The 21,545-nt window shown below is 39.9% G+C and overlaps 1 protein-coding gene across 11 annotated transcripts in view; it reads right to left on the bottom strand.

Annotated features, from left to right (window-relative positions):
- Positions 1-21,545, bottom strand: part of TANGO2 (transport and golgi organization 2 homolog) — a 55,739-nt gene that overhangs the window by 13,876 nt on the left and 20,318 nt on the right. For all 11 annotated transcript variants that reach the window (XR_693007.2, XR_011135165.1, XR_011135162.1 and 8 more), the window contains exons 3-5: positions 19,529-19,617; positions 17,474-17,593; positions 16,422-16,536 (exon numbers count right to left, since the gene is read on the bottom strand). Coding sequence is in view for 4 of the 11 variants with exons in the window: in XM_009666714.2 (XP_009665009.1) it covers positions 16,422-16,536; positions 17,474-17,593; positions 19,529-19,617 (324 nt within the window). In the remaining 7 variants the exon portion in view is untranslated. The remainder of the gene's footprint in view (positions 1-16,421; positions 16,537-17,473; positions 17,594-19,528; positions 19,618-21,545) is intronic.

Below are 21,545 nucleotides of genomic sequence, written 5' to 3'. Positions count from 1 at the left end.
AGCTATTTTATTTGATAGAAGTAAATTTTTAGGTCCGCTCATTGAAATGTAGTAGGAAATGGAATGGATCCCTTAATGACAGACATGCATCTTCAGGCTGTTTTCAATTAATTGTGATACAATGTAATTGTTTCTGTAAGCTAATTGCAGTTACTGGCTGAAGCTTTCTTTCTCTCTCATACATGCACCGTTTAGCAGGAGGGATCCGAGATAACGTTCCAGACAGGAATTCAAAGACAGCTTCCAGCATTGCAAATGATAACTCTTGTTTGGAAGAGATGAAATCAGCATCTCTGTATAGCATGCAGGCTTCTCCCTGAACAGGAGTGAATTTTTAAATAGCCTCACAGACACTGGCAAACATCAAACAAGTCAACAGATAAGAAAAGCAAGCAAGCCAATAAGACTTAGTGTCTTGTGGGAAATCAACAACAACAACAAAAAATCATGAATTGCCATTAGATGGCTCACTCTCAACATCCTTCAATCCAATCTGCTGACACATCATAGCTATTTAAGGACTCGCTATCAGTTTATTTTCTAGGACACAGCCATGAGATCATATCATTCTGTATTTCACTCTGTTGACACACCTATTTACAGTGGAGGAAAAAAAACATTCTAGTTAAACACTTTCTGACTGAAGTCCAGCTTTTAATTTATTATCTATGCATGTCTCAGCCTGCAGTTCCTGAGACTGTATTAAAAAGAAAACATGACAGCTTGCAGTTAGAATTGAATTTGCACTGAGTAGCATTAAACATAATACAGTAGAGAAATCATTTCCAGTTCCTCATTTTTCCATAGGATAAAGACATTTCTGTGATTTGAGGCAGATAAGAATATGCAGAATGCAATCTCATTAATGATGTGCCGGAAGTTTAATTGCTGTACTTAAGTTAGCATCTGCTACCTCAGTTAGCATCTGAACCTTAACAACAAGCAAAACAGTTCCCTGTTTAGCTGATTATATTCTTCTCAAAGAGGCATTCTGAAAAATGTTCTATGCTTTCTTTCTCAAGAGAGTCAAATGAAAAGGGAAATTCTAACTGACTCAATTTTAAGACAAAAAAGGCAAGAAGGATACAAAAGAAAACCTGTCTCTCCTCATTTGTGCCCTTCTCTTCCTCCTCCCAAACCCATGAGGCTTTTCTGGTGCCTTACAGAAAGGCATCCAAGATGTTCATCATATTTAGAAGATAGTATGGCAAGTGGGATCCCCTTGCTGCTTTTCTGTTGAATATTAAAGAAATTCAGTTTTTCATTTTACCATATATATATCTATATATATTCTCCAGACAACTGCCCACATCAGAATCACAACTAACATGCTTCTAGCTTCAGCAGGACACAATTGGTCACTCCTTTCCTGTAATGGTACTAATTCATACTTACAGCCTGCACAGTGTGCGTCACTGAAGATTAGTACTAATTTCTACTACAGTTCTCTTATAAATGTATTACTTGTGCTATGTGCTAATATAAAGTTTCACTTGAATCTTTAATACTCTTCCTACTTACCTGTTTTTTTAATATTAGGAAATACTCCGAACAGTTTCAAATCAAATTCCCTAGAAGTTATACGTTAGTAGGATGGTGAGAGAAAAAAAACCCAAATAAAAACAAAGCTGTACATTAATAAGGGATGCTGTTTTGGTACAGAAGGCCTCATATAATACTCTGAACTACCTAAGTCCTTGGGAATCTCCATGCCACCATTAATTTCATTACTTCATTATCGAAATTAGTGGGATTTTAATGATAAATCCCTAGAAGAAAGAAAAGCTTCAGTGTCAACCAAATCCTCAATAAAAAAAATTTTTGTGCCTCTGAGGCCAGGCTTTTCTATACATAATTTCTTCAATTTGTATGGATAAGAAACACATTTAAATCTTTAAATAAGGGAAACTATGCTAGAGGTTTTCTGAGCTTGCAATTTAATCAAAATAGTCCTGCTTTCAGACAAAAAGAGAAGGATTTAAAATATTTTAAAATATTTCCTTACTTAAAAGTCGGGCCCAAGCACTGAGGTGATATCACTTACAAACAAATTTACTCTAGTGCTTTTCTCCTTCAACTTTTTCAAGGAAATTCTGACAGTGAACTTTAAGGCATACATCATCTGTGCTGACTTCAATTAAGACAAGTTCAGTAAGAACATTCATACTCATCAATGAAAAAAACTGTTTATGAAAAAGTCACTGATTTCCTTCTACAATCCAGAATATTTGCTTTGGGAGTATCTAGATAGCATATAATGAAAGTAGCTGGAACAAAGCAAAAGAAACCAATATATAACTAGGTCAAGATTTTTTCCCCGATTTTCATAAGATGCCAATTTTTGTTCTACTACCATATTATCAACTTTTATGTGTGACCCTGTTGAATCTGCTGAATGTTAAGAGTTGTCAAGGGTTTTCTGATCAGAAGTTTTTTTTTTATTATTATTTTTAAATACACTATAGGGCAAAACATGGTATTTTTCTATGAATATGAGAACATGCTGCTGAAAACGAGAGGTGGGAGAATATAATCTATGAGCAATGAAATTCCTTTCTGTGTCTTGAGAAGGTTTCACATACAAATAAAAGTTCTGAAATCAAAATTATACAGAAAAATGCTGTATAGTTTGTTTATGTGGAGTTAAACACAGCAATCAAAATACCAGCTGTTTTCACTGGAGACTTTTTTTTTGGTTGAATGAGTAAAAGTATTAGAAATAAATTACCGGAAGGGTGGGAAAAACCTCTAGATAAAGTCACCCACTATACTGTTTCAGCAAACTTTCTGGCAGTGTATTTGCCTGTAGAAATATTTGCATAAGAGAAAATAAGATGAGTAAAGGGCATATTTCCTGGATCTATTTTTACAGACATACCATAAAAAGTGAGAAATCTTTGATCCTTTTTCCTGTTACTAGCTCCTTCAGTCAAGTTATTGAGATACTCTGTGTTTAGACTAGATGGACACTATTTTTTTTTTTTTTAATATTTCAAATACAAGGGTTACAAACTCCCACACATTCTCCCCTTAGCTGGATTCTGTCAGGTTTTTTAGGAAGAAACTTTAAAATAGCCAGGGCAGTTGGTCCATACATTATTTGGCTGCAAACAGCAAGCTACATATCTGAGATACCAGGGATCTTATAAAATAAAATAGTAAACAGAGTTCAAAGCATCAACAGATCTTGTATGCAGAACAGATGTTTGAGACTGGTTATTCCAAAACCAACATCTTTGAAAACAAGACATCATTAATCATCTTCCTCGAAGCACGTTATGGCTTCTGCAAAGTTTATATATTGTTTATAAAAGTCAATATAATTGTGTGCATTTATATAAAGTCAATACCCAGGCTGAAAGTTACACATTTGTTGCAATCTGAAGAACTATCCCAGTTCCTAAAACATCCATGAATAATCTCAAGTTTTCCTAAGTAAATCCCCTTCTAGCACATGGTAGAATGATCAGTGTTGATCTATAACTCTTGCCTATAAATAGCATATTTTATATTTCTCACATTTAAATGCTTGGAGAGTAAGTAGTATGAGTGTCAAGACAGGTAGACTTGCTTTCTGAAGACAATCAATGGAGATATCCAGTTAAACTCTATGGATTCACTATTAACTAAGACTTTGAACGAAGCATGAGGCAAGAAGTGCTTTACACACACTTAACCTAGAAGTGGAATAAGTAAAGGCTATACCCAAATTTCTTTCAAATAATACTCATCCTCACATGTACAGGACTTGTTCACCATAAGTCCTAAAAAAGCTGCCTACAGTGCTTCCTCAGTGCTTGGATCTTGTTCAGACTGCTGCAGGCTGCATGCTCATAGCCGAGCGACTGTCATATTGCATCTTCTCAGCATTCGTTATGTTCCTTTCGTGGCCAGTAACAGCTTGCATGAAGTGTTGCCAACCTGTATGATGCACGTCCATTTAACGCTGCCAGGCATCTTCCTACAAGCCTGGTTTTGAAGGGTACATTTACAGTTGGCACATATTAGTAGTAATGCTACAAAGAATCCCTTGGCAGCCAAAATAAGAGAGCATTGGGCTGAGCCGACATTAACAGACCAGTCTGATATCCTTGGCCCCCAGTCATATGCTAAGACTAGAAGTCATATACTCACAATAGAGTACACTGAAACACTGCATTTTCAGTGATGTAGAAAAAGCGATGTGCAAACCCAGTATTTTACATTACCTCAAGTTGCTGAATTAGTGTGTGTTTCATGGAACAATCTTTTATTTATATTGTATGTCAAAAGCAAGAAGTAGTACTTTGAAAACAATCACCTATACATAAAACCTAGTTGGCATTAATACACTAAGACCAATGAATAAGCATGGAGAGAACAACTAACCTGAAAGTGACACAATAGCATGTAACAGATGTGTGTTACCATCAGAATACTCAAATGTATTCTAACCATGCAAACCAAATAAGTTTGCTATGGACCATTTTAACATTAAGGTGAATTTACAGCAGTGATTACTTATCAGCCACTGGGTGGACTGGCTTGCTGGCGCTAACAAAAAGTATATGTTGTATTTTTTTCCTCCATTTTTAAACATGTTTGCATTAATAGGAAGAAAAACTTAAAAATCAGGATGAACAGAAAACAGAGTTAAAGCACAACGTAGCTTGATGTTCCTGAATCCTATAACCTAACCAACAAAACCTGTAGGACTGGCAGGAAACTTTTGTGCAGAAAATAGCTCAATTATTTCAAAATATAAATGGTGTTAAAGCCTACATAAATACTAAAAAAAAGAAGCTCTCCATCTATAGAAGTTATTCAGACAAAAAAACACCTTTTGTTTTATTTTCTATAGGAGCAGCTCCTCTTTTGTTTGAGACACAAGAACAAAATAAATGGATTGTCACACACATTCCGCTGTTCATTGTGATGCACCATCTCTGAAGTATTTAAATATGTAGGTATGGAAACAACTCCCTCAAAGTAGCAGGACTGATCAAATTCTGCTAGAGGGGAGTATACACATAACACAATATCAGTAAAATTTAGTTTTCAAAATGCAAAGAATCACTCAGAACATTTAAAAATTCCTTGAAGATCCCTAAAAACAAACAACAGTAGCAATTGTAAATACACTGTAAACATGTTATGTATTGAGGTCATTTAAGGTCATTACTGTTCTTTCATTTAAGACATCAGCAATTCAAAAGACTACTTTATTGGTGCTTTGAATACTCCTTTCAGATTGCCAAACCTGTAGCTGCTGTAGAAGGGCTCTCAAGAGAGAGCAAAGCAGTTCATTATCAGAGGTCTCAAAAGGCAGAGTTTTAGAGGAAGGGGAAGATGAACTGCCCAAGCAAGCCCTTGAACACAGCTATAAGGTAAGCCTTATCATAAAGGAGACTGCATGCTGAATAAAAAATCACTACTGTCTTCCTTTTCAATGACTTTTTATGTGCAAGAATATCATCATCTACCATCTGCTTTGAGACTCTTGTGACTGAGAAATTCAGTAATAAGATCCCCTGGAGTTAACAAAAAAGATGGGGAATACATACAAACCACAGGGTCACTAATTCAGGGCATCCATATCTTATTGTTTCTACATTCCACATTCTCCCAGATGTGCATTTTCTATCACACATACCTCCATTAAAAAGCTGCTGTTGTCTTATAAGGGGAACTGTTTTGTCAGAAAGAGACTGAAACCTTCCAAGAGAGTTTGAAAGTAGGGATGCTTCCAAAATTGAGTCGAGTGCACCAGTCTGCTGCTCCTTCTATAATCATTTGGCTCTGCCTATTTCTTTCCTGCTGTTTACAGCTACTCAATACAGAACACCAGGGCAGAAGCCAAGATGAAAAGTCACTATAAACTTGATCCCAGCAACAGCATCAAAATACTGGCCTCAGATTCCTTTCCCTCCCTACTTCACCAATGTAGATATCAATTTTGCTAGAGAAGTGATAAAGGCATAATTAAAGCGATAACAACAGGGTCCAGCAGATACTTTTTAAATTTCAGCTGTAGCTGACAGTGGAAAGAAAATAAATTGAATCTACACACAAATTATGCTCTTAATACATAATTCCCCCTGCAAAATGTAGGAAATAATTATTCTAGAAAGTATTCTAGGCAGCATAAATCTCAGTAACGTTGCTCTGAAGCATCTTATTAAGTGAGTTTGTCAAAATTACTTTTTGATGCTGTTGAAATATAAAAGTGTCCACTTGCATCCTTGCCCTACTTCAAGGCAGGTCCATGTCATAGTCAACAAAAATACAACCAGGAGAGGAAAGGGAAAAAGTAACAAAGCAGTAAAGCTCTGTAGGTTCTGGTTATCACTCCCCTGGGGCACTGAGCTCTAACCTTCTAACGGGGTGAATATATTACAAATAAGGACTTGGGTTAGTTTACAGATAATCTGTGTGCATGCACGTTTTGCCCAGGCAGAAAAGATGAAGTTGGCAGCCTGAAATGCTGAAGAGCAATTTCAACTGAGCTGTGCGGTTCACAGATTAATTTGTTTCTCTGCAATGTCCATGAGCTAATCAGAAAACTTTCTGTTCTAAAGCTTAAAAAGAAAGCTACAAATCCCAAACATTTCTGTACATAACGCACCTACCACCAAATAAAACAGTGAAAAGAATGCTGCTAGATATTCAGAGCATATGACATCTGCTTTAAGGCATTATTCAGTGATTTTGTCAGTTTTGAAACATGTTTCTTTGGCTTTGCACTAACGTTTGAGCCAGACAAAGGCTGACACTACAGGGAAGGGATAAAAGAAAAATAGTGCAGTTTTTCAGAATTTTTCTTCCTTCTCTTGGCATGGGACTGTCTCGTAAGACTCACAAATGATTGAGCATCTAAGCAGAAGCATTTCAAAGGCAGCAGCGCAGAATGCATTAGAGAAGTTCCTGGCCCCCCATTTTCAGAGTCACAGCAGGTAGGACAGATGTGTTCTGCAGAAGGTGGTATTAGGATAGGCAAAGGACAAAGAAGTGCAAGCGACCTTACAAATCAGTCACAGTCTAACCATATCTCGCCTCTCCCTGGAACGGCTCCTAAATCTCACCTCAGGAGAGCAATCAAATCCTTTTCATGTATCCTCTAATCTTGATAATCACACCAAGCAAGACAGCCGATGTTTCTAAACTCTAGTCACACTGCTCAGGCGTTTTAAACTTATGAGGCCCTGCAGCATCCAGTCCAGTTAACTTTTTCCCCAGCCATTTTTTCTGCATGCTTTTGGAATTTATACCTCCTTAGAGGAACAGATATTTGAAGTTCCTTCAATCTGCTTTGTCTTGCTTACCTCAGCAGTGATGTTGCTGCATAACCAACTGTAGATTTCCATTAAAAAAAAAATTTAAAAACTTTCTAGGAGCTTCCAACCCTATTGTTTTGGCAGATCTGCTGTTTCAACTGGAATTCAACAACAGGATCATCCATCATTCCATCCATGCGTTCCCTCCTGTCGCACAGGGATTTTACTGCAGACCAACAATATGGGCTCCAGCTAGCAACCTGTCTGAGACACTAAACTCGCTGGGATAGTGACAAGAGGCTGTCATTTCAGTTTATCCTTCAAGCTAGTCTGGATTACACACTTGGCAATATTGAACTTGAATTAGATGGTGTCCCAACAGCCCTCATGCAAGTTTGCGATATCCATGACAATCTGAGCAATTGCAACCACCAGATTTGTTGCACATAAAAGCAGGTTTCCCCAGAACAGAAGTACTGTCCTGATCATCAACAAAAACAATTCAAATACTTGAGATATTACTACACAGGCAAAAAGAAGAAAAACCACTCTAAATCTTAAGCAGACCTTTTCTTAGAGACCAGTCCAGCCTTCATAACCTTGTTCTTTGATCAGACCTACTGATAGTCAGCACTGGAGAAACAGCACGCTACCATCTTGGGTAGCTGCAGAATTAGCTTCTAAGTCTCTAAACAGACTGCAATCCTTATGCCATACATTCAGAATGAAAGTACATTTAGCATAATGGGAAAAGTATTCAAGACTGTTATACTCAGCAGGTACAGCGAGAAGATAAAACAAAGGGATTGGAAAACTACAAAACAAGTTCTCCTCCCCCCAACATCCTGCCTCAGGCATTAAAAAGACAAAAATGAATCAAGCGTATAAAGTTGACACGAGGCACCACAGAGTAAATGGATTACACTAAAAGTGTCAAGGGATATGCGTGTTTAAAATGGTGGCTTCCAGATCTCTTTCTCACATCATTGCACCTGTATCATCTAGTATGCTGTCATCATAATAACACAGAGAAGAAAAATTTCTTTTCCTGAAGTATGTTTATGTAAAAAAAAAAAAACTCAGACATTGCAACTTTCTCCATAAATACACTGCTTAGTCAGCAACATCATGTGCCCCTCCCCAGCACTGCTTCATTCATACTTCCATTTCGAGTTTCCTCTTCTAACAGAGTCAATCACTGTTACACAACAGAACACCACATTAGGAGAGGTCTTCAATCTTTCCGTGAATAACAAGTCCCAGCAAAACATCAACTACAATGATACCTTCTATTTACATAGAAAAGTAGTTTCCATTTATATACTACATTTCTCTCACAACTACTTCTAATTTCATAACATGACAAGTTTACATATTTTATAGAAATTGCTCTGCATCATTAGCTTGCCAAGAATTTCATTTCATCAGGGTATCCAAGACTAAGGACATGTCAAAATGGAAAAGTTAATCAACATACAGAGCTTTCAGAGTGATACCCAACTCCCTGAAAATATTTTGCATGGAATTATGACATGCACTACCACAGAAAAACTGTTCAATTGAGTAGACTGTTCCCTACCAATTTAGCACGCAAGAATAAAAAAATATAACCAAAAGTGATTGCAGTAGCACAGAATAATGTAAGTCAAACCTACAACGTTATTATGCTGACAAACATTATGATTATTATATAAATTAGAAAAAAGAAATTCATAATTGCTTACTGTTTGCTAGATCAACATGTTGAGTATCATGTTTACTTGAAAACATAAGACTATTTCTTCTCTTCTGTTACTTTTTGATTTACAGAGAGCCTCCTATTCTTTGAAAGCTAGCCAGGCAGCAATATGTACCAGTGAGCAAGAAAAGTCAAACTCTAAGCACACTATAATTAAATTAAGCAACAGAAACATTTTGTGAAGTTTCCTGGTGGGATAATGAACTTTGTAAAGTAGAGAGTACAAATAACAGAGGGATAGCAAACTCTGCAATCGCTGAACCTGCTCCTGGATTAAATTTCTGAAAACATACTTATACATTATACCTGAGCACACACAACAAGCAAAGAAATGAACTCTTAATATCTTCACAGGTGGCATGAGTCTGCCTTTACACATTGATCCTTTCAGACTTCAACCACCTGTAAGAGTGTCATTTCATTTTCTCACATCGCAGTAAATTCTAAAATGAAAATAAATAGCCTTGCAGAAACATATGCTGCTACACAGCACAGAACTTGGAACAAAAGCCTTTGTGTTAAAAAAAAAAGTTGCAGGCAAAGGAGGGAAATGACTGATGGTGAGCATGAACCAGCAGCTGACTTCTGTCTAACACATAAAGAAGAGATAACTGGACTGTTGATGGCACAGGGTCTCAAAATCCATGCTTCTGCAGAAAGTGTGCCAAAGCTGTAGTGTGCTCTTGGCAATTAAAACTGCTTGTGAGCATGAACTATGCAAGTAACAATTGCTACATAGCCTGGAAGTGCATTAGCCCTAGATTTCCATTCTTCTGCATCAGGTATAATCCAAAGAAAATGAGCATATATAATTGTGTGCACACACATGCATGTACATCTGAGAGAATTGTCCCAACCACATTGACTGCAATTAAGTATCTAAGGTCCTTCAGCTACTGAAAATTAATGAAGTTTTTACATGGTTTTTTTTTAATGTTTCAGCAAAAATTAGTGGTGCAGTCACTTGGACAGGAAAACCAGCTTAAAAGCTTTCAGCTGCTCTCACTCTGCCACAGCATGCCACTCCTCAGGAAGAAAAGGAATGGGGAGACGCTTGCTTGTGCACCCCACAAAGATACAGCAGTTTCAATTTCTAGCCCTATACAGCTGTGCTTTTGGGGGTTACAGCTTTCCATGCAACAGCTCCCACTACCGTGGAACTGTATGTTGCTGGATACCAGACTGCTTCAAGCCCACGAGATGTCTCCAAACTGCTAGACAGCAGTGAGGTACCCTGAAGGAATGGAGAAAGAAGCTCTACTAAAAAGTAGAATGAGAAGCTCGGTGTCATAGCTAAAGTCTCAAAAGTACAAATAAAACCCTCTCTTTCTAAAGAGCTATAACCACTAAAGCATATTTCCAAAGGGACTTGGGATTCAACCGAGGACTCCCCTTATCTACAATTCTGTCCCACTACGAAACATCTATGAAACTCATTTACAGAGTGGAATGTCTCCCTCCTTTAGTAATTTGTCATTGCAACACATTAATACTACTGGTTACTTCTTATCTTAGGTGATGAAAAGTTAAAAAACAATAAATACCACCAACTAGAGATTAGTAAAATTCCACAAAAGAGAATTTATTTCTCTATTTTCTCCCACGTAACATAAAACAGTTTTATGTTAGATGCGTGTGAAACTTTAATCCCATTTCGTTGAAACTGTGATTCATGATTACATTCTCATACTGTCCCCCTCCCATCACTACTGCTTTTACATGAATGATTACTCACTCTTCCTGTTTGCTCTTTTTCACATCTCATCTGCACTACCTACCCCTAAAAGCAGGCACAGTGAACACTGAACACTTTACACATGGGTCTGCTCGTTTGTCTTTATCCTTGAAGGACAAAGAAGGATATCCCTTTGTAAGGGAAGGAAGTTTACACTATTATAGGTTCAATTGCAGAAAATCAAATGAAAAATAAACAAACCTTTAACAATTAGCAGTTTATTAACCCAATAAAGTACCAATGCTATCTCTTTGGACATTCTTCCAAAGTGTTTTTTGACATAAAAAACTTCCATTAAGCAGCATGGAAATCCCATTCCCCATGTGCATATCAACTCCAACCTCTCTCACTGTTATAATAGCAATGAAATAATTCAGAGACTTGCAGGCTCTAAACAACCAAGATGAAGACACATGAACTGTGTCCAAGTTCAGATTTTCCTTTCATCACTGACAGTTCTTATTTGATTCTGGTAACGTGCCATTTTAGCTTACTGTTCAACAGACATTCCAGCCATCATTACCAACTTAGCCGGTTCTGTTCTCATTCTCCATTTACCAAAGCTGTCCTTGTTCACCTGACCTGGTGGCCACTATGAATAGCTTCCAACTTTTGTTTTCCGTTGGCAAGTAACAATTCCAGTTACACCTCCTTTTTTAGCTCAAATCTCAACTATTTCCTCATTTGTTTTCTCTTTTATCATATTCTTTTTCCATATTGTCAGGACCTCTAGTATCTCACACACCATCTGTCAAATCTAATTCCCAGAGGCAGTTTCTTTTAAGGCTGTAGTACAGAATCACAGAATCACAGAATCGTTTAGGTTGGAAGGGACCTCTGGAGATCATCTCGTCCAACCTCCCTGCTCAAGCAGGGTCACCTAGAGCATATTGCCCAGGATCACATCCAGACGGGTTTTGAATATCTCCAGGGAAGGAGACTCCACCACCCCTCTGGGCAACCTGTTCCAATGCTCTGTCACCCTCACAGTGAAGAAGTTTTTTCTCAGGTTCAGATGGAACTTCCTGTGGTTCAGTTTCTGCCCATTGCCTCTTGTCCTGTTGCTGGGCACCACGGAGAAGAGGCTGGCCTCATCCTCTTGACACTCCCCCTTCAGATACTTGTACACGTTGATGAGATCCCCTCTCAATCTTCTCTTCTCCAGGCTGAACAGGCCCAGCTCTTGCAGTCTTTCTTCATAGGAGAGATGCTCCAGCCCTCTAATCATCTTGGTAGCCCTCCGCTGGACTCTCTCCAGGAGTGCCATGTCTCTCTTGTACTGGGGAGCCCAGAACTGGACACAGTACTCCAGGTGAGGCCTCACCAGGGCTGAATAGAGGGGCAGGATCACCTCCCTCGACCTGCTGGCAACACTCTGCCTAATGCACCCTAGGATCCCATTGGCCTTCTTGGCCACAAGGGCACACTGCTGGCTCATGTTTAACTTGTTGTCCACCAGCACTCCCAGGTCCTTCTCGGCAGAGCTCCTTTCCAACAGGTCAGTCCCCAGCCTGTACTGGTGCATGGGATTATTCCTGCCTAGGTGCAGGACCTTGCACTTGCCTTTGTTGAACTTCATGAGGTTCCTCTCCGCCCACCTCTCCAGCCTGCCCAGGTCCCTCTGAATGGCAGCACAGTCTTCTGGTGTGTCAGCCACTCCCCCCAGTTTAGTATCATCAGCAAACTTGCTGAGGGTGCACTCTGTCCCTTCCTCCAGGTCATTGATGAATATATTGAACAAGACTGGGCCCAGGACTGACCCCTGGGGGACACCACTAGCCACAGGCCTCCAACTTGACTCTGCGCCATTCACCACAACCCTCTGAGCTCGGCCATCCAGCCAGTTCTCAAGCCACCTCACTGTCCACTCATCTAGCCCACACTTCCTGAGCTTACCTACGAGGATGTGATGGGAGACAGTGTCAAAAGCCTTGCTGAAGTCCAGAAAGACAACATCCACTGCTCTGCCCTCATCTACCCAGCCAGTCATTCTGTCATAGAAGGCTATCAGATTGGTCAAGCATGATTTCCCTTTGGTGAAGCCATGCTGACTACTCCTGATCACCTTCTTGTCCTCCAGATGCTTAGTGATGACCTCCAGGATGAGCTGTTCCATCACCTTTCCCGGGATGGAGGTGAGGCTGACAGGCCTGTAGTTTCCTGGCTCCTCCTTCTTGCCCTTTTTGAAGACTGGCGTGACATTGGCTTTCTTCCAGTCCTCAGGCACCTCTCCTGATCTCCAGGACCTTTCAAAGATGATGGAGAGAGGCCTAGCGATAACATCCGCCAGCTCCCTCAGCACTCGTGGGTGCATCCCATCGGGGCCCATGGATTTGTGGATGTCAAGTTTGGACAAAAGATCTCTAACCCGATCCTCCTCAACCAAGGGAGAGTCTTCCTTTCTCCAGCCTTCCTCTCTTGTCTCCAAGGTCTGGAATTCGTCAGGACTGGCCTTAGCAGTGAAGACAGAAGCAAAGAAGGCATTCAATAACTCTGCCTTCTCTGTATCCTTTGTCACCAGGGCACCCGCCCCTTTCAGCAGCGGGCCCACGTTTTCCCTAGTCTTCCTTTTGCTATTGATGTATTTGAAGAAGGCCTTCTTGTTGTCCTTGACATCCCTTGCCAGATTTAATTCCAACTGGGCCTTAGCCTTCCTTGTCGCATCCCTGCACACTCTGACAACGTCCCTGTATTCCTCCCAAGTGGCCTGTCCCCTTTTCCACATTCTGTACACTTCCTTCTTCTGCTGGAGTTTGGCCAGGAGTTCCTTGCTCATCCATGCAGGTCTCCTGCCCGCTTTGCTGAACTTCTTCCTCAGAGGGATGCACTGATCCTGAGCCTGGAGGAAGTGACGCTTGAATATTAACCAGCTCTCTTGGACCCCTCTTCCTTCTAGGGCCCTACCCCAGGAGATTCCCCTAAGTAGGTCCCCGAAGAGGCCAAAGTCAGCTCTCCTGAAGTCCAGCGTTGCAATCCTACTCATTGCCCTGCTCCCTCCTCGCAGGATCCTGAACTCCACCATCTCATGGTCACTGCAGCCAAGGCTGCCCCCAACCTTCACATCTCCAACTAGACCTTCTTTGTTCGTTAGTACAAGGTCTAGCATTGCACCTCTCCTCGTTGGCGTCTCCACCACCTGGGTCAAGAAATTATCATCAATGCTCTGCAGGAACCTCTTTGACTGTTTGTGCCTAGCTGTGCTGTCTTCCCAACAGATGTCAGGGTGGTTGAAGTCTCCCATGAGAACCAGGGCCTGTGATCGTGAGGCTTCTTCCAGCTGTCTGTAGAAGGCCTCATCGACGACTTCCTCCTGATCAGGTGGCCTGTAGTAAACCCCCACAACAGTGTCACCCATGTTACCCTGCCCTTTAATCCTTACCCATAGGCTCTCAACTTGCTCTTCATCCACCCCGAGGCAGAGCTCCATACATTCTAGTTGCTCCCTCACATAAAGAGCAACTCCACCACCTCGCCTTCCTGGCCTGTCTTTCCTAAAAAGCACATAGCCATCCATGACAGCATCCCAGTCATGTGAACTATCCCACCATGTCTCTGTCACTGCAATGAGATCATGGCCCTGCGACCGCACACAGATCTCTAACTCTTCCTGCTTATTCCCCATGCTGCGTGCATTGGTATACAGGCATTTGAGAGAGCCAGTCAAGCACACAGGCTTCCCAGAAGAGGTGCAAGAGGATCCTCCATAGCCATGTTGCATGCTGTCTCCCCTGGTTGTATGCACCCGCTGGAGGCATCCTGACTTGAACGGTGTTTTACTGACTCCCCTGCCACTATACCACTCCCCTTCCCCCATCTTGCCTAGTTTAAAGCCCTCCTTACCAGGCTGGCCAATCTGTTGGCAAAGACGCGCGTGCCCCGCTTGGTAAGGTGGATCCCGTCTCTCCCCATCAGCTGTTGATCTTCAAACAGGGTCCCATGGTCATAGAAACCAAAGCCCTGTTGCCAACACCAGCGGCGCAGCCAGCTGTTAACTTGGAAAATTCGTCTACTCCTCCTCCTGTCCTTTCCCCTCACAGGCAAGATTGAGGAGAAAACGACCTGGGCTCCCAGACCCTTCACCACCATTCCCAGAGCTCTGAAGTCCCGTTTGATGGTTTCCAGTTTGCCTTTCGTGTCATTAGCACCCACATGGAAGATCAGCAGAGGGTAGTAGTCTGATGCATGGACAAGCCTTGGCAGTCTTTCCACGACATCTCTTATTCGAGCCCCTGGCAGGCAGCAAACCTCTCTGGACAAGAGATCAGGTCGGCAGATAGGTGCCTCTGTCCCCTGCAGCAGGGAGTCACCCACAACAATCACTCGCCGTTTCTTCCGGGGGTTCCTGCACGGCACAGGGTCTGCCAGGCCAGTTGCCTCCCTTGGAGCCATGCCCAGCTCCTCCTCGGCTTGGAGGGCGCTAAACTTGTTCTTCAAGGGTAAGTCTTGAGGAGGAGCAAGAGCCTTTCTCTTTCTACGAGAGGTCACCAGCTTCCAGCCCTCTTCAACAGCGTTATGATGCACCTTTACACACGGTGCTGAGCCCTCTGACACCTCCGCTGCAGTCGGGGCAGGGGACTCCCGGAGCTGAACAATCTCCGAGAACACCCTGTCAATCTCCCGCTCATCCTCTCGGATGCTACGCAGCCTACTAACCTCCTCCTGTAACTCCTTTATCTGGTGACGCAATTGGTCAACCACAGCACACCTCACACAGGAGAGCTGACTGTCAGCCCAGGCCTCGCGGAGAGGCCCCAGGCACTGCCTGCAGCCTGACACCTGCAGAGCTGCATCTGCTGTCTGAGGGTCTGTCTGGGTTGAGGCCTCAGACACAGCCAATGCAGAACCTTTAACCACTCAGTCAGTTACATCTTTAGATGCTCACTGCCAAATCGTTACCTTTTTCATCAGTTTTCTTCTCCCTAGTCTTCTCATTTAATTGATAGTACCAGCCTCTATCAAGTATATTTTGCTGAGCTCATCAAGTTTCCAGGTTCTGAATAGCTTTCTGTGACACTTCAGTGATCACTACACTGATTTTCTTCTGTCTTCGTTTCCTGTTCCAATGCTAAAACTGATCTCTCTGATGAGTCACAGCTTGCTAGCCAAATCTTGATGTTACAGTACTGTTTTAGCTGTTGATAAATTCTGCATGGAAAAGCACTATACGGTCAAGACCTATTTTTTGTATGGTATTTTCCTTGGCCTTTTCTACTGTAGGCTTTTTTCCTCAAATCAGGAAATCTAGAGTATACATTAAATTTTAAGCCAAATCTTCAGGCGACAATGTGACAGCTGAGAAATCATCATAAAGTGAGGATAAAGAGGTTTATAATTAGATAGATGTGTCTACATTTCTGAGAAAGATATGGAGCCAAGGTTTTGTCATCTTCAGTACATAGGATAGTCTTCAGGGAAAGACAAAAAGATTGATTATGGCCTATTAGAAAGAGAAGTTGCAAAAAGTTTTGTGGGAAGCAGTGATTAGAATAAGATAACCCTGCAGCGTTTGAAAGATGAAAAATAATGTTAGAGTAACAGTAGGCCCTTATATGTCAATCAGCAAAAAAGAAGAGCTCCAGCTTTAGTCTGTGACAAGCTTCTATAGCATTAAACTTCTGTGCTAACAATTATATGTACTTCACTGCTATTATTTTTCATCTTTAAATATTTAAACTGTGAGGTTTTGTAGACTTACTTCAAGTCAGCCGCTATCAAGTTAAATCCATTGTAAAGATGTCCTTCTACTGAAACGTTCTTCAAGTAAGAATAGCTGTCCAGATCTGAAGTCAGGAAGTTTGCTACAAGAGCACCTAAGAAAGAAGTACATAGAGCAACTTGGACATGTGAACTCACTACTGTGGCAGGCTTGGTGAAATAAACAGTAATACATAAGATTCCTGCTACCAATGGAACCTAATATCCCTGAAAAATAACCTTTAAAAACCTTAAGGTTTTGTATCATGTTCAAATTAGGAACTTTGATTTTTATTTGAGGAAGAACTCAGTCGTACAGAAGTTACATTTATCAACTACTCTTCACTTCATGTGCCCTTCCTCTCCTCCCACCCTGACAAACTTCCTCTTTTCCGTTTTGCCTCAATTCCCTGATACAGGACCCTACAATGAAATAGAAATGACATGGTTCTTTTTTTTCCTGTATCTCATGTTTTTCCACTGCAATATATTCTCACGTGACAACAACAAATAGACCCATTTTTACTTTAAAAACAGATGTGCTCTTTCAGAAGTGTTTTTCTTCTATTTCTGCTACTTTGATTCATCACTGCATAAGCTAGAAGAGACTACTATCACCTTTTAGCCTAATTTTCAGCATAACCCATGTAGCACTGTTTCCCTTAGCTCTTGTTTGAACAAGAACATACACACTTTAAAAAGAGTCTAGCATAATCTAAAAAAGTGAAGAAAAACTAACTTAACCCTCGTCCAGTTGTTCTGAGTATTAATTAGAATCAACATTCAGAAAAAAATGGTTGATGCTTCATTTCTTGTCTGGATGTAACCAACTTAAGGTTTAGGCACTACATTTTGTTTTACTTTTGCCTGTTTCATTTGACATTATCCAAGTCAAGCTCCTCACACAGGTACTCAGACTGATCAGTTAACATCATGTTGTGGTCTAATAAAATTCTTTAAAATTTATATTAATATTGTAATCAGCATTTTATTATATTGGGACACCAGGACTTGTCTGTGTGCTTCCCTTTTCCCATTTCCAGTCCTTCATACCTCTCCCTTTTGCATTTTTGTCAATCTTTGGCTGCATATAGTTGGTCAGGGCTGCCATCTTGCCTTTCTTACTGATTCCTAGCCATGTCCCACCTTCTTTTCCTTCCTCCATATCCAGACCTAGTGGAATAAACAAAAGTTAAGCCATTTCATTCATTTTCAAAAATCTTAAGTTCAAGTCACTATTCAATTTCTTAATGAAGCCTAACGTCTTGATGGGATTGGGGGAAAAAAAAAATCAATACGTACAAGACTGTTTAGACAAGTACAAATAAAGTAAGCAAAAACATCCACCTCCAATTCTGCACTAATGCTTTCAAAGTTACTGCAATAACAGATGAGAAAGAACGAGCAATTCAATTTAAAAATAAGATGTGTCAATATGCTAAAATACATGTAAATTTTAGGGAGGCTCAGAATATATGTTAATTCAAGGGCAAATACCTGAGGAGATTAATGATTATTCCAAAGTTTAATATTTCTGGAAACTACAACTAACCAGAACAATTTACAGTGAATTAGGTAACTAATAAAAATCTTGGACTCAGGTAACAGTAATTACAAAAAAAAAAAAAAAAAAAAAACCAAAAACACTATTGTATCAGAGTATAAATTTAAAAAAACATCACATATTTGCAGTGAGCTCATGTTAAACACCAAGCATTTAATGGAAAAGGAGATGTGTTTCTATAGAAATATGCATACTGTTACAAACCTTTTAATTTTATATCATAATGTCGTAAGATAGCTTTCATTAAAAAAAGCTTTGCAATTCTTATTCAGAAGCCTTCTTCAGTATCTAAAACCTCAATATCAAGTTTAATCATGTCAGATCTTTAAAGAACATTTCACTACTGTTATCTACCTTAACTGTGGGGCACACAAAAGAAAATATACACAGCTACATTGGCTAGCGTCCAAAGACTAACAGAGCAATTCCTGTTTTGCCATATTGTTGCAAGAACAAACAAAAAATTTCAATGTTAAGTCAAAGAATAATTTTATCTGAATTACTTGAGATAACGTTATCTCAAGGGGGTGTACTAAAGAGATCTTCACAGATAAACCCCTGAACAGAGAATACACCACTTTGCATCACATACAGCCAAAACCAACAGGGGCATTAAAGACAAGTTTAAGGTGACTTCAGGGTAGTTCTGGTTTGTTTTTAAACCCACTGCGTAACAGGGGAAGCAGTATCCAGACTGTCTGGCAGGAATCTGGAACATCAGCCAGAATTTCAGGAGCAAGGAAGCTTCTGCTCAGCACAGTGGGAATAATTTATCCTTACAGGCCTCCCTGCCAATGACAGTAACACACAGCCTTTGCAAAGTCAGAATCTAGTATTTAAACAACACACTGTCTTCCAGAGCTTTATTTTTGTTTCTGAGAAAAGTAAAAAATATTAGTTATACTTAAAAGTGAGCATATAGATAAAGATAAGATTCTCTACTAGAGAGGACCAGAAAATTGGGGCAACTGTCAATTGAGGAACATGCAGATAGAAAGCTAATAACCTGGCAGATCAATAACTAGAGCTATTCTGTAGCCTATAAATTACTAATTGATAAGGACAATGAGAAAAAATTCACTTTCAGGAGGCTCATTTTAACAATTTCAAGTCACTAAGGACAATAAGCGGGCAGAATAACTAATTCTTTCTTTCTTAGAAAGTGTTTCACTGCACCTAAAAAAAGGTGAAGCAACTGGCTGCGATGGACTATTTAATACACTTCCATTGCACTGCTTGGACTGAAGCGAGTTAAAGAACATCAAACTGAAAAAATATTCAAGAAATTCCTTTGTATCTACCTCCCTGGAACAAACTAACTATGTCATACTTTTGCCAAATAACTTCAAGGATTTTTTTTTTCAAGATGTTAAAGCAAAAACATCACGGCAACACAATTCATCCTCCAAATTTCATGAAATGTTTTCCCCAGAAGTACAAGGAAGAGCCATATTTTTTATGGCCTGTGTTTTTGCATTTCTAACAATTCCTTCATAAAGCAAATGAAAACTAGTCAAAACAAAAGTTACAAAACAGCTACATACCACTAAGGATTTCATTGCTGCTGTCCCAAAAATCTGCTGATTTAGATGGTCTGTGGTAAAATTCATCTCTATTAGCTGCTAGAATAAGCCTGCAAAATACAAGAAAAAAAGATACTATGACATACAAGCAGCCACTCCACAGCTGAGGCAGGAACAGAATCCAATTCTCGAAGTAGCATTATTTCATTTTAAGTATGAAACTGTCCTTTCTCCTACCATCTAACCTTTATCACTCAGTGCAGAAACTGAATGACAGTTGACAATAACTTTTTCTTTCAGTATCTTGATCCATTCAGCAAGTCTATCTTGTCACATATATGAGGCAGCTGTTCTTTTCAAAGAATAGGATGCATATAAAGCAAGAGGATTGCATAGGCAATCTTAATTGAGATTCTTCAGCATGCGAAGTCACAGCTTAATTAAAAGATTATTTAAAGCTAACTTGTAGTTCATGGGTAACTTATGAAAAAAAATCTGAAGCATCCAAATAATTTTTTTTTTTAATCAGGTCATTACTTAGGACCACATAGCCACAGCATTTTTGAATCTTTAACTTGGACACCTAAAGCTCTATTTATATGACTCAAAAATAAGACTGATGTTTTTTGCTCTATGTACCCAGAAGAGAGATGAATTTGTGAATCTGCCTCCAAGGTCTAGCCTCACTGATATGCATTTGATTGATACAGGAAAGACAGCATACAAGGCGGCAAAGAAGTGATGGGAAAAGGCAGAGTTTTATTTGGTACCGGTCAAGAGGGATTTTGGTGGGGGAAGTTTGTTGGCAGGGGGGATGCATAAGGGAGTGCTACAAGAATGGGGAGAAATATCTGAATCCTTAAGGAGACTTGCTCACTGCAGCAGACAAACTACAGGAAGCCCTGAAGCTACAATCAGAAGGAAGAAGGAAGTTTTAAAAAAGAAAATATGTAATAGAAAAATGATGCTTAATGAAGTTATCTTTGTAATAAATACTTATGAGTCCACAAGCAGAGTGCTGACCTGTACAAAAGTGTACTGCAGCTCTTCACACGCCATCTAAAATTTGATAATTTTAGAAAACAAACAGATACTAAGAAACACTAAGAGCGAGCAATGACACAAGTATATGAAATTCTGCTAGCTGTTTGTGGTTCCTTCTGCTCTGTGCTTTAAAAATCGTTAAGTGTCATCTGCAGACTTGAAACACCAGATTCAATGCGGTGTTTAAGGTGCAGTGGGCACATAAGATTAACAGTAGGAAGGCCGGTTCTTCCTCAAAAGTTTTAGCCTTGATAGCAAATGCAGATCATTCAAATTCAGGAATAACATCAGTTCAAGTCAGTCAGGCTGTGATGGCAAAATGATTTTAAGAAGTCAGTACATCCAGACTGCTTCAGAGGCACAGTCTCAGTTAAACTTCTTTTTGGCCTTTGAAAAGCTTGGTTTTTTTTCAGCTAATAGAATTATTAAAACACATTTGCTTAGTGTACTCATTTACAGACTATACTGATACCTTATTGATTGTATGCTGCAGTTATTCCATCCCACTGTTAATACTGGCGCACCAGAAAAGAAAAGAGAAGTCTAGGCTACACTGATTGCACTTCCATTTTTCAAAAACTGGGAGAGTTAAAACTGTTATTTAAAAGCACTAGAAGATAGCATCAGAAACTCAACGTAATGACTAATTGCAACATCACATAGATGTTCAGCAAGAGTTTACACTTCAGAAGAACAGATCATGCCATTTAGTCATGGATGTCATACGTGAAACAATGTTGACCTTACTGAGAGGATTACATACATGTAACTGCTGAAGTATTTTTTGCAGGGCTTCTCCTAGTGGACAGGACTTGGCTAGACTGCTTTAGAAAGGAAGGCAACAACAACCTCATCCATCTATAAGACTTTTTGGCATTCTGCTTCTTGAAACAGCAAAGAAATTCAGTAGGGAAGCCGTAGACCACTGAATGTAGAATTTACATACAGTTGAATCTATTGGCAGAGCTGAATATCCATGCAGTTTGTTCTGTGC

Source organism: Struthio camelus, chromosome 17 (genome assembly GCF_040807025.1).
Source record: "Struthio camelus isolate bStrCam1 chromosome 17, bStrCam1.hap1, whole genome shotgun sequence".
Lineage (NCBI taxonomy): Eukaryota > Metazoa > Chordata > Aves > Struthioniformes > Struthionidae > Struthio > Struthio camelus.
Note: the sequence above shows the minus strand (reverse complement) of the source record. Positions and strands in the feature narration are given on the sequence as shown.